Source organism: Sapajus apella, unplaced genomic scaffold (assembly GCF_009761245.1).
Source record: "Sapajus apella isolate SASKATOON/1434 unplaced genomic scaffold, GSC_monkey_1.0 scaffold130, whole genome shotgun sequence".
Classification (NCBI taxonomy): domain Eukaryota; kingdom Metazoa; phylum Chordata; class Mammalia; order Primates; family Cebidae; genus Sapajus; species Sapajus apella.
Window position 1 is genome coordinate 3,896,884 of NW_022437070.1, and position 13,563 is coordinate 3,910,446.

Here is a 13,563-nt window from a genome sequence, read left to right on the forward strand (position 1 = left end):
GAGGAGGGGGCTGGGGTCTTAGAGTCCTGGGTGTGAGGGAGGAGGGGGCTGGGGTCTTAGAGTCCTGTTTCTCAGGGAGGAGGGGGCTGGGGTCTTAGAGTCCTGGGTCTGAGGGAGGAGGGGGCTGGGGTCTTAGAGTCCTGTTTCTCAGGGAGGGGAGGGGGCGGGAGTCTTAGACTCCGGATCTGAGGGAGGAGGGGGCTGGGGCCTTAAAGTCCTGGGTCTGAGGGAGGAGGGGGTTTAAGGGAGGAGAAGGCTGAGCGCTGGAACTCCTGTGTCCGGAAGGGGAAGGAAAAGGGGACTGGAGTCCACACTCCTAGGTCTTGAGGGAGGAAGGGATGGGGATACAGACTTCTGGGTCCTGAGGGAGGAATGGGCTGGGGCGGGGGGTCCACTCCAGGTTTCTGGGGGAGGAGGGGCTGGGACCCTAATGCCTAGGTCCTGCGAATACAGGCGCCTTCACAAGGCTGAGCTGGGGAAGAATTGACGCTTTGTGCGAGGATGTTCGGACTCCGCCATTGATGGGGGGCTGAGGGGGGTTCGGTCAGGACACAGGGATGTACCATCTCCCTAGGGGAGGGAGGGGGAAGGAGGCAGGATGCCAGGAGCCCCCTGGGGAGTGGATACAGAAGGGGCGGCGGTGACCTTCCCGGAACTATGACCTTGAGACTCCCTTGGGTATTCGCTGACTCAGGACCCAGGAAGCGCTCCCCCCACCCTGCTTAGTCTCCGTGGAAACATCCACCAGCTGTGTACTCTGGACCCCTGGCTCCTGGGTCCTGAAGGAGGAGGGGGCTGGAGGCCCAGACTCCTGTGTCTAAGCTGGGAGAGGGCTGGGGGCTCTGACTCATAGGTTTGAAGGAAGGGGCTGCTGGCAGCCCAGACTCCTGGGTCCTGATAGAGAAAAAGGCTAGAGGTCTGGATTTCTGGAACCTAGGAGAGGAGATGGTTGGGAGCTGAATTCCTGGGTGTAAGGGGGAAAGAAGCCGGGGTCCCAGACGCCTGGAACCTGATGGAGGAGGGGGCTGGGAGCCTAGACTCCTGGGTCCTGGGAGAGGAGGTATTTGGGGGCTGGATTCCTGGGTCTTACGCATTACCTGCTCCGCCACTCTTTCTTAAACCCTCCCCTGTCCCTTTTTCCAAGCACCATCCCCATGACGACTCCTGGCTGTCAACACAGTTTAAAGGGCCAGTGCCCCAGTCCCCAAAGCTCAGCCCCTCTCTGACCAGAAAGTCCCGCCCCCACCACTCCCAACCCCCCAAACAAAAGCTGCTGAGACATTAATATTCCAGGCACAGACACTGTTGGTTACTGACTCCTCAGGAGGGGGAGGGAGTAAGACAAAAGCCCCCCACCCTTACCCCATGTGCACCCTCAAGCAGAGAGCAGGGGATAGATTTGGTAGGGGCAAATCCAGAGGAACCAGATGGCTCCCAGGAGATGGTGAGTTTTGCCACTGACTTGTCTGGGACCTGCTAAGCCTCATTCTCCACATCTGTAAAATGGGGAGCTAGCACGGAAGCAGACTTGAGGTCCAGGATCTATGGATGGGCTTCGAGATGTTTTTAAAAGCACCGGAATGTGCATGCTAGTTTTCACGTGCATGGGCATGTTTCCCGAGGTTGTACTAAAACAGCCTCACAGAGAGGGCTCCCTGAGCCTCAGGCACGGGGCTCATCCTTACCAGGCAGGCACTGGTGTTGGAAACGGGTTTATCATCGGGAAAAATCCACACAGAGACAAGGGATTACTCAACAAGGCTGGTTTTACTTCCTGCAGGAAGGGTGCACCTCACCTTTCACGAGAGCACACCTGAACAAGGGAGACAGGGACACTTGTAACTTTCATAACCTGATGCAGTCGCCCTACTGCTGTGTCCAGTTTCCATTGGCCAGAACGGGACCTCACATTCTATGTTTGACCTGATTGGCTAAAAACTTGGAAATTTTCTAAAGAGGTAAAGGCAGAGGAGAACAAAGAAAAAGAGGAAGTAACTTGAGGAATGCTTAGAGAAGCGATAACATTTTCCAAATAAGAAAGGGGAATGAATAAGCGTTGACCTAAGAGTTGCCTGGGCTTGTCCAGCCATGTCAGGGCAAATATCTGGGTTAAAGTGTGAGAACTGAGAACACGGGATGCACTTATTTCTTTATTATGACTAACAGCTACTTTAAGATTATTAGCAAAAGCTTTAAAGTAAATTAACCTTTGAAGAAACTGTTATTTATGCGTAATGAACTAAGAGGAAAGCTTTGAAGAGGAACCTTTTATTTATTCTCATTTCCTACAACTGGTATCATTCCCATTTTGTAGATGGGGCAACTGAGGCTCAGAAAAGCAAGGTCACTTGCCCCCCACACAGATGGCAAGTGGTTGAGCTGGTATCAACCCAGGTGTTTAAGATGAGGAGACTGATGTCACAAAGTGGTTTTGAGGCTGAAATGAGTTTCTGTCTGGGCTAGGTGCAGTTGCTCATGCCTATAATTCCAGCACTTTGGGAGGCCAAGGCAGGAGGATTGCTTGAGCCCAGAAGTTCAAGACCAACCTGGGCAAGATATTGAGACCCTATCTCTAAAAAAAAAAAAAAAAAAAAAAAAATGTTTTTAAATTAGCCGGACATGGTAGCGCACCCCTGTAGTCTCAGCTATTTGGGAGCCTGAGGTGGGAGGATCGTTTAACCCCAAGTGTTCAAGGTTGTAGTGAGCTACAATTGTGGCACTGCACTCTAGCCTGGGTGACAGAGCGAGACCCTATCTCGAAAAAAGAAAAAGAAGGAAGAAGAAGAAAGAAAGAAAGGCAGGCAGGCTGGGCACAGTGGCTCACGCCTGTAATCCCAGCACTTTGGGAGGCCGAGGCAGGTGGATCACAAGGTCAGGAGTTCAAGTCCAGCCTGGCCAATATGGTGAAACCCCGTCTCTATTAAAAATACAAAAATTAGCCAGGCGTGGTGGTGGGCGCCTGTAGTCCCAGCTATTCGGGAGGCTGAGGCAGGAGAATCATTTGAATCTGGAAGGTGGAGGTTGCAGCGAGCCGAGACTGAACCAGTATACTCTATCCTGAGTGAAAGAGCGAAACTCCATCTCAAAAATAAAAATAAAAAAGAAATATAAGCAGATATTCCATCTGACGCATGTAATTCATGCAGCAAGTTCCCTAGACATTTATCGGGTACCAAGAACTCTTCTAGGTACTAGGGGTGCAGCAATAAACCCAAAGGATTATATCCCTGCCTTCCTGGAGTATATATTCCAGTCATGGGCAAACAGAGAGTAAACAAATAAGCAAATTAATCTGATAATTCCAGTGAAATCTTCGTAGAAGAAGTAGAACAATAGTGAGGAAATAGTGTTCTGGGCCAGGCGCAATGGCTCACGCCTGTAATCCCAGCACTTTGGGAAACCGCGGCAGGAGGATCCCTTGAGCCTAGGAGTTGGAGACCAGCTTGGGCAACATGGAGAATCTGTCTTGACAAAAACCACAAAAATTAGCCAGGTGTGGTGGGAGGAGCCGATAGTCTCAGTTACGTGGGAGGCTGAGGTGGGAGGATGGCTTGAGCCCAGGAGTTCAAGGCTGTGGTTAGCCATGATCGTGCCACTGCACTTCAGCCTGAGCAACAGAGCAATACCCTCTCTCCCCCGCCCTGCTTTTTTTTTTTTTTTTTTTTTTTTTGAGACAGAGTCTCACTCTGTCACCCAGGTTGGAGTGCAGTGGCTTAATCTCAGCTCACTGCCACTTCCGCCTCCCAGGTTCAAGCAGTTCTCCTGCCTCAGCCTCCCGAGAAGCCAGGGCTACAGGCACGCACCACCACACCTGTCTAATTTTTGTATTTTTAGTAGATACAGTGTTTCACCATGTTGGCCAGGCTGGTCTCGAATTCCTGACTCCAGGTGATCTGCCTGCCTTGACCTTCCAAAGTGCTGGGATTACAGATATGAGCCACCGCACCAGACTGACTTTGTCTCCTAAAAGAAAAGAAAGTGATCTAAAAGTGAAGGATGAGCAGTGAGGGAAGGCCTCTCTGAGAAGGTACTGATATGATTTGAGACCCAAATGGGAACAGGAGACAGCCCTGGGAAGATGGGGGTCGGGAGGTGGGGAGAAGAACATTCCAGGCAGAAGGAAGAAAAGGGTGAAGTCTTGGGGATGTGAACCAGTTCAGCATGCTTGAGGGACAGCAGGGCTAGTGAGCCCAGAGTGAAAAGAGGTCAGAGAGGGGCCAGGCCACATAGCACCTTGAAGTCCCTGGGAAGGGGTCTCTATTTTATTATACGTGTTATGGGCAGTTCTCAGAGGGTTTTAAGGAGAGAGGTGACTTGATCTGATTTACCTCTTTGAAAAATCCTTCTAGCCACTGGGTGGAGACAGCCGTGGAGGGGGCAGATAGGGTTGCAGAGAGACGCACGAGTAGGCTCTTGCAGAGTCTGGGTGGAGATGATGCTGGATGAGGGTGAGGGTAGGAGGGGCAGACGAAGGTGATGAGGTCTGGGATGTCTTGGAGGTAGGATGGACAGATACTGCTGATGGAATGGATACTGGGATGAGGGAAAGGGAGAGAACTTGAATGATTTCTAGGTTTTTGACCTGAGCAACCAGGTGGATGGTGGTGACATTTAGTGAGATTGAGAGAATTTGGGGAGGAAAACATCTGGGGCAAGGATTGGACACGTTAAGCTTGATATTCCAGGAGGTGCTAGATAAACCTCAAATCATGGCTTAAATACTCAAAGTGCTGTAGTTTGAGCTATTCAGGAAGCTGAGGCAGGAGGACTGCTTGAGCCTAGGAGTTTGAGTCCAGCCTAGGCAACATAGTGAGACCTCATTTCTAAAATACATTTTAAAAATAAACACCCAAAGTGTTATACTCAAACATAAAAGAAGTCCAGAGGTAGGAGTCCAGGGCTGTTACAGCAGCTCCACATCGTCACCAGAGACTCAGGCACCTTCCAGCCCTTGGTTCCACCATCCCCACTGCCCTTGTCCTCATGGTTCAATATGGCTACCTAAATTCCATACATCATACTTCTAGTTCCGGGCAGCACAGAGGTGACTGGGTGGAAAAAGGGTTTGTCCTCCTGTTTTAGGAAGTCCTCCCAAAATTATCATGCAACATTTTGGCTTATATCCAACTGGACAACATTTTATCAGATGGCTTTACCTTGCTGCAAGGGAGACAGAAATGTCTCTTTCTGCTGGACATAGTGCAACCATAAAATGCAGTCAGTGTCCTTTCCTTTTACTGAGGAGAAAGGGGAAAATGGGTGTCAGAAGAGGAAGCCAGAATCTCTGTCTCCATCCCCCAGAAACAATCTTTTCTATGCCTCAACTCCCAAATTAGGTTACCTACCCTCTTACAGAGAACGTAACACTTTTGGTTACAGTGATTGGTTTCTACCTTCCCATAAATCTTAAAAGGGCAGGGACCTCATCTAACTCATCTCTGAGAACTCAGCCCCGGAAAACCTATGCAATACTTGGGAAATACTCATGAATGAATGCAACCTTGCATCTGAATGGAAAAGACATGGCTAGTTATCCATCACTGAGAGACAAATAGCCATATCTAATCATGGCATTTTCCTGCTTCGACAGCTTCACTGGCCTTTAGGATAAAGGCCAGTCTCTTAGATTGGCATTTGAGGCCCATCACAAGCCTATCTCACAACCCCCTGCCAATGACGGACACTCGTTCTAGGCAGCCAGGAGTGTGTATATGGGTGCAGGATACAGAATCAGAGATTTGGACGCAGATCTTGGCACTGCCACTCTTGGCTATGACCTTGGGCAAGTCATTTCATCTTTGTGGGCCAATTTCCTCACCTATAAAATGGGGATGGGGGAAAAATGGGGATTAATAATAGTGCAGGCTGCCAGGTGCAGTGGCTCATGCCTGTAAACCCACCATTTTGGGAGGTCGACACAGGCAGTTTACTTGAGTTCACGAGTTCAAGACCAGCCTGGGCAACATGGTGAAATTCCGTCTCTGAAAAAATACAAAAATTAGCCAGGTGTGGTGCACCTGTAGTTCCAGCTACAAGGATTGTGAAGATTAAATGTAAGTTATATGGGTAACGTCCTTAGCACAGGGACTAGCACTGCAAGTGCCTAATAAATGGTAGCTACGGGGGTTATTGTTATTTTGAGGAAAACACATGATGATAGTGATGTTGATGACTGGTCTTGGCTTTCAGCTTTTCTAAGTTCTTTCCTAGGCTGGTGCTAGAAACACCCCCTTTCTAATTCCCCACCTTGTTTTTCTGATGGATTAATCAGGGTAGGTTATCTGCTGCAGCAGACACCCCTGAAATCTCAATGGCTTAACAAAAAAAGTATATTTCTTGCTCATGTCACAGTTCTGTACAGGCGGGTCATGGAGGACAGTTAGTTAGAGACCCGGGTGCCTTCCAGCTTGTGATCCTGCCCTCCTCTAGGCTCCTTGGAGTCCTCTCTATTCAGCCAGTGTGAAGGATTATGAGGGAGATGGGTCAGGCTGCAAGAGGTGCTTCTCTTCTGCCTACATCTCATTGGCCAGAATTGGTCACATGGCCCCCACCTAACCACAAAGGATGCTGGAAAGTATAGCTTAGTTATGTATTGTATCAGTTAACTTTAGCAGTAGAACAGATCACCTACAACTTAGGGGCTTAAAACAACCATACTTTATTTGTTCATGATTCTGGGGTTCAGCAATTTGGACTGGACCAGGTGAGCAGATCTTATCTTGGTCTCAACTGGGATCACTTTTGTGGCTGCAGTCATCTGGTGGGGCAGCTGGGGCTGGATGATCCAGGATGGCCTCACTCACACAGCTGGTGGTTGGTGCTGGCTGGGCTTCTCTTTCACTGTGATCTCTCATCTGCAAAGACACTAGTCTGGGCATCATCATGCAACAGTCTTAAGGCAGGAGTAGAAGCTGCAAGGCCACTTCAGGCCTAGGCTCAATATCACTTACAGCAAATTCTGTTGATCAAAGCAACCCACAAGGCTTACCCAGACTAGTGGGGGACAGAGTGCTTTCTTTCTCAATGGCAGGAAAGGCAAAATCAACTTGCAAAGGGCATGTCCAGGAACAGGAAGAAAATTACAGCCATCTTTGCAAACAGGCTACAATATGTGCCCAGGTGTGAAAGATGAAGCTTGGTGAACACCCAACAGTCTCCCACACCTTGTGAGCTGCTTACTCTTCAAGATCCAGATCCAAGGGAGCTTTATTGCAGAGCCCTCTCTGGCTACCCATCTCTCTCTGCAGTTGTATAATAGTCTCCCCTTGCTCTGGGCTCCCAGTGTGCCCTGTGCTGCCCTCATTAGAGCATATTCTACTAAATCTTGACTGCAGCTCTTTTAGAGCAGGGAGCAGGTTTCCTCCCTGTCCTGGACTCTGGCCTGCAGGAAATGTTCGGTGCAATGAAATGAATGAGGGGAGAGGGATTGGAGGCTTGGATGTGGGAGAGGGAGAGAGAAGAGATTGAATTGCAGCTCTCAATGAGTCTTCTATCCCGTCTCTCTAATGGTCCAGGGGCAGGACAGGAAGTACAGACAGAGAACGTGACAGTGGCTGAGGGTGGGGTGGCTGAGATCACCTGCCGTCTGCACCAGTATGATGGGTCCATAGTTGTCATCCAGAACCCAGCCCGGCAGACCCTCTTCTTCAATGGCACCCGTGGTGAGTGCTGGGGCCCAGACTTCCTACCCTGAAAGAGGACATACCTGAGAGTTGGTCTCCTGGGTCTCAGGGAAGAAAGGGCTGGGGGCTCTGGACTCCTGGTTCTGCAGGCAGGAGGACTTGAATAGCACTGGGTCCTCAAGGGAGTAAATAGCTGGACACCTCAAACTCATCGGTATGGCTGCAGAAAAGAGGCAGAGGGCTGAACTCTAAGCTCCTGTTGGATGGGTGGGACTTGTGAGGCCAGGACTCCCGAAATTCACACCTTCCCCCTCACTCTCTCTAGCGTTGAAGGATGAGCGTTTCCAGCTTGAGGAGTTCTCCCCACGCCGGGTGCGGATCCGGCTCTCAGATGCCCGCCTGGAGGACGAGGGGGGCTATTTCTGCCAGCTCTACACGGAAGACACCCACCACCAGATTGCCACGCTCACTGTACTAGGTAACGCCCTCCCCCTTGTTGGATGCATCCTCTCCTTTCTTCTCTGTTTCTCTCTTCTCTTGAGACTTTCTGACCATGGCTATTTTTAACATCCTGGATGGGCACCTGGCTCCTGACCCCCTTTGAGCCCTGCCACCTGGGACCCTGGTTCCCTTTGGTCCCTGGGAACCGGCAGCTTGATCGTTTTGAACCCAGGTTCATGCTTCTTTAACCCCTTACTTCCCTTTTCCCTGTGGCAGTGGCCCCAGAGAATCCCGTGGTGGAGGTCCGGGAGCAGGCGGTAGAGGGCGGTGAGGTGGAGCTCAGCTGCCTGGTTCCACGGTCCCGCCCGGCTGCCACCCTGCGCTGGTACAGGGACCGCAAGGAGCTGAAAGGTACCCTGGGCAGAGTGCTGAGGAGGGTTGGGGAGGAGGTGGGACCTAAGAGAGATTGTTTATATGTAGGCGGGGCTTGGAGAGGAGCCAAAGGTTTTCACAGACACTGGACATTCAATAGGTAGCGGTCGGTCGATTCAAAGCGCGGTGGCTCACGCCTGTAATCCTACCACTTTGGGAGGCCGAGATGGGAGGATTGCTTGAGGTCAGGAGTTCAACCTGGCCAACATAGCAAGACCCCATCTCTAAGTACATATATATAAATTTATGTTTTTATATATAGAGAGCAATTAAATGGATTTGTAGACGAGAAAGCATGAGTGTGAAAGAGGGAAGAGCTTTGGGAGGAGGCACGTGGGCTTGGTTTGGGGAGGGGCGTAGTTTGAGGATAAGAGACGTGGCCTCTGGGCAAGGGGTGGAGCTTGGCAAATAGCCTGCTTAGGGGTTGGCTCGGGCGGGTGGATGGAGCCAGAATCGTAGCCTGACAGTGTCTGCGCGTGGCGTGGCAGGAGTGAGCAGCGGCCAGGAAAATGGCAAGGTCTGGAGCGTGGCAAGCACAGTGCGGTTTCGTGTGGACCGTAAGGACGACGGTGGTATCATCATCTGTGAGGCGCAGAACCAGGCGCTGCCCTCCGGACACAGCAAGCAGACGCAGTACGTGCTGGACGTGCAGTGTAAGTGCCCGGTGGGTCGGGACCCAAGGGATCCCAACGCCAGCCACCCGCACCCGGCAGGGTCTCCCTTGTCCCGCATGATTGCTCGGAAACTACTCTCCCTTCTTATTTTTGCCTACAGACTCCCCAACGGCCCGGATCCATGCCTCCCAAGCTGTGGTGAGGGAGGGAGACACGCTGGTGTTGACGTGTGCTGTCACGGGGAACCCGAGGTGAGCTCTGGGGCCTGAGCCTCCTGCACCCTCAGGAGGAGAAAGCTGCGGATCTGGAAGAACAGGGACTGGGGACCTGGACTCCTGGGTCCTGAGGAGGAGACAGCTGAGGGCCTGGACAAACAGGGAGCTGGGACCTGGACTCCTGGGTCCTGAGGAGGAGAGAGATGGGGACCTGGACGAATAGGGAGCTAGGACGTGGACTCCTGGATCCCGAGGGAGGAAGAATCTGGAGGCTTGGACTCCCCAGTACTGAAGCTGTACAGCCTCGAACTCCTGGATGCTGAGGATGGAATAGTGTGGGAGGGTTAGAATTCCTTTTTCTTTTCTTTTTTTTTTTTTTTAATTGTAGTGACAGGGTCTCCCTAAGTTGCCCAGGCTGGTCTGGAACTGCTGGCCTCAAGCGACCCTCCCGCCTCAGCCTCCTAAAATGCTGTGATTGCAGGCATGAGCCACCATGATCAGCCTGGGCTAGAATTCCTGAGACCGTAGTGATCGTGGAAGTGGGCCCAGGACTGTTGGTTTTCCCGAAAGGAGAGACAGGAGGAAGCCTCTTATTTGGAGGTCCCTGCGGGGTGAGAGTTACATGTCTAGATTCCTGACAAGTCAGAATTGGGTGCTGGCACCTGAGTTCCTTTCACTATACTTTATCCCCACCCAGGCCAAACCAGATCCGCTGGAACCGCGGGAATGAGTCTTTGCCGGAGAGAGCGGAGGCCGTGGGAGAGACGCTCACGCTGCCGGGCCTGGTGTCCGCGGATAACGGCACCTACACTTGCGAGGCGTCCAATAAGCACGGCCATGCGAGGGCGCTCTATGTACTCGTGGTCTACGGTGAGGGCAGGCTGCGGCCGACTTGCGGTCCGGGATCAGGGCGCCAGGCGGTGGGGGTGGGGCGCCAGGCGGCAGGGGTGGGGCGCCAGGCGGCAGGGGTGGAGCTTGGGCAAAGACGCCGCGTAACTCAGGGGGTCCGTAGCCAACAGAGTTCTTGTCGTTTTGGGACAGACTGGCCAGCGGGGCACAAATTCGGGTTGGCCGCATTCTACTGCAGATAACCGAACCTGTCTGAGCCTTAGTTTACCCATCAGTAAAGTGGAAACGAATAATAGCATCTACGTCACAAGGCTGTTGTGAAGGTTATATGAGCTAAATATGTAAAGTGGTTGGAATGGCCTCTAGCACACAGCTGTTGTGTGTTTAGCTCTATGACGATGGGGCAGAAATTTTGGAAGTAGTCGGGCCCAGCACTTTAAATACTTGGAGCGTCTTAGACAAGGTGGGAAGGGACTTGGACCTGTTTCTTGGACTCTGTTTCAAAGTGGAGGAAGAAACTTGAGTCAAAAGAAAAGGGATGGCTGTGTGCCGTCGCTCACGCCTGTAATCCCAGCATTTTGGGAGGCTTAGGCCAGAGGATCGCTTGAGCCCAGGAGTTTGAGACCAGCCTGGGCCTCACAGCGAGACTTCTCCCCCCACCCCAACCCATCTCTGCAGAAGTAAACAAGAAAAAGAAAAGGAAGATGCAACATGACTCAGGGAAGGGGTCAGGCAGTGTACAAACCAACAAGCATCTGGAAAGGGAAGGGACTACAAGGTGGCAGTAATTTTTGAGGGGCGTGGCACAAAAAAGGGCACGGTTAGACGTGTGCAGAATGGCTTGAAAGCTTGGCAGGGATGGGGCCAGACTGGGACCGCCCTCTGATGACCTGGTCCTGCACCCTGTCCCTCTGGCAGATCCCGGTGCGGTGGTAGAGGCTCAGACGTCGGTTCCCTATGCCATTGTGGGCGGCATCCTGGCGCTGCTGGTGTTTCTGATCATATGTGTGCTAGTGGGCATGGTCTGGTGCTCGGTACGGCAGAAGGGTGAGTGGGGCGGGGCCTGGACTCATTGGTTGGTTGGTTGTGGGGATCGGATAGAGGCGGGGTGACGAGGGGGCGGAACCTAGGCTCTGGATTCCAAATCCTGCTGCACCTGCGGCCAAGATTACAAAGGGGGCGGGGCTTTCGGCACATGACTCGAAAAAGGCTAGAATTTGAAGCTGAATTCAGAGCATCAATTTGTGGCTGGGCAATGCGGTGGTTCACGCCTGTAATCCCAGCACTTTGGGAGGCCAAGAGTTCGAGACCAGCGTGGGCACCATGGCGAAACCCCTTTTCTACTAAAAGTACAAAAAATTAGGAAAAAAACAGCATGGATTTGAATAAAACAATTTATCTTCCTAATTGCGAATTCGCTGGGAGCAGGGCAAGGGAATACCTCCAAAAGAAGGGATAATGCAGCCGGGCACGGTGGCTCACGCCTGTAATCTCAGCACTTTGGGAGGCCAAGGCAGGCGGATCACCTAAGGTCAGGAGTTCAAGACCAGCCTGGCCAACATGGTGAAACTCCGTCAAAAAAAAAAAAAAAAAAAAAAGACAGAGAGAAGGGATGATGGTGGCACTTTCTGTGAGCTTTTGGAGTCCTCCTAATTCTGCTTTTACCCCTTTCTCTGCCACTGTTTACCTCTTTCTCTGCCTCTCCCTGTGTGTTCTGTTTCTCCCTCTTCCTTTGTCTGGCATCTGTCTTGTCTGTCTCCCGCTTCCCCAATATTTCTGTCCAACTCCTGGATCCTCAAATATGTCCCCCCTGCCCTGGGGGTCTGTCACCTCCTCAGGTTCCTATTTGACCCACGAGGCCAGTGGCTTGGATGAACAGGGAGAAGCAAGAGAAGCCTTCCTCAACGGCAGTGATGGACACAAGAGGAAAGAGGAATTCTTCATCTGACCCTACCCCCACCCCAGGCCTAGGCCTGGGCCTGGGCTGGGGTCCCCTCCACTGCCAGCTGCAAGGAACCAGCAAAGACATTTACCAGAGTCTGGGATGGTGGGCTTCTCCCCCCACCACTAACACCTCAGACACTTGGGCAGGGATGGGGGTGTTGGATGCCTGGATCTCTGTAAGGGCCAGAAGTGAGAGCCCAGAGGTCTGGGTCCCCCAGGGGGCAAGGGCCAAAGGTCCAGATCCCCCAAGTCCAGGGAGGGCAGTAGGGACTGGGTTGGGAAAAGATAACTGGGGGAAGGCCAGGGCCCCTAGGCTACAAAACCAGGTCTTGTGGGGAGGGGGTCAGTTTCTGGGAAGGGTGGGGTGGGCAGGGAAGGGGAACACAGATTTCTTTGGGGGTCCTAGACCCCATGCCAGCCATTGTTAAGAGTTCCACAGAGCTCTGGGCACCTCTTTGCAAAGCCATGTTTGCACGGTGGGGGGATGGGTGGGGGGAGGGCATGGAAACAGGGATTCTGTGTCTTTGTGTCATAACTTTTGATGGGGGCAGTGAGGGAGACAACCCCAACCCTTTTCTCCAATCCCCCTTCTCCAGGTTCCTGGACTCCCCTTCTCTCTACCTTCTCCCCCAACGTCTGTCCCATCCATATTTGTCTCTCCACCCACTCCTGGGGGGGCCTTCCCCATCTCTCCTCCAGGCCCCCCCGGGGAGGGGGAAAGGAATTTGGGGAGGATACATGGTCTCTATGGTTTTATATATAATATATTAAAAAATCAAAAATCTGTATGAAAATATCAGATTGCACCCCCCCTCCCCATTCCTGGCTTTTGCCCCCTTTGTTAAAAAAACAAAAACAAAAAACAAAAAACCACACACACATTTTGTATGGGGCAGGGAGGGAAATGGGGAGGGGGTTTGGCAATCTCACTAACCACCATTAAACTGAGGAGAGAACAAGTGCTTGGGGTGGCCGTGTGTCTGTCCTGCTGTCAAGGGCCGTAGCATTGGGAGGAGAACTAAAGGAGAGGGGAGAGGGGAGTGTGATGGTTGCTAGTGGACAGTATCGGCCAGGAGAAGATCCTGACCTCATTGAGGGCATCTCGACCTCCCAAGAAACCTGGGTTTGGCCACTTATTCAGCCAAATAGTCATGGAGTCTCATCTCTTTGATAGCTACTGAGCTACCCCATCCCATGGCTCAGACCCTTACCCTGGCTTCCCCCTACCCCAGACATGAGGCTCCATGGGAACTCTCAATTAAAGTCAAGCTATCAAAACCTTCACCTAGCTCCCCATCACCTCTAGACCAAGTCATCCCAGGCCTCTCATTCATTCATGTACATTTTAGATGTATTATTCTAACTTTAGATTAAAAAATAACCTCTTATAATGTTCCAGGTGCTGCTCAAAGTTCTAGGTCCATGGCAAATAAAACAGGCAAATAT

General features: G+C 51.8%; 1 protein-coding gene across 3 annotated transcripts in view; it reads left to right on the forward strand.

Moving 5' to 3' along the window:
* The window catches only part of CADM4 (cell adhesion molecule 4), a 17,018-nt gene extending 3,941 nt beyond the window's left edge, over positions 1-13,077 (forward strand). Inside the window, exons 1-9 of one of the 3 annotated variants that reach the window (XM_032262812.1) lie at positions 837-1,444; positions 7,515-7,661; positions 7,948-8,100; positions 8,340-8,474; positions 8,984-9,148; positions 9,270-9,360; positions 10,022-10,194; positions 11,092-11,220; positions 12,012-13,077. In XM_032262812.1, coding sequence (XP_032118703.1) covers positions 1,366-1,444; positions 7,515-7,661; positions 7,948-8,100; positions 8,340-8,474; positions 8,984-9,148; positions 9,270-9,360; positions 10,022-10,194; positions 11,092-11,220; positions 12,012-12,121 — 1,182 coding nt within the window. In that variant the 5' untranslated portion in view covers positions 837-1,365 and the 3' untranslated portion in view covers positions 12,122-13,077. Of the gene's footprint in view, positions 1-836; positions 1,445-7,514; positions 7,662-7,947; positions 8,101-8,339; positions 8,475-8,983; positions 9,149-9,269; positions 9,361-10,021; positions 10,242-10,283; positions 10,481-11,091; positions 11,221-12,011 lie in introns of those variants that run through there. The other 2 variants (XM_032262813.1, XM_032262815.1) reach the window with 2 other exon arrangements.
* The last annotated feature ends 486 nt before the right edge of the window (positions 13,078-13,563 follow it).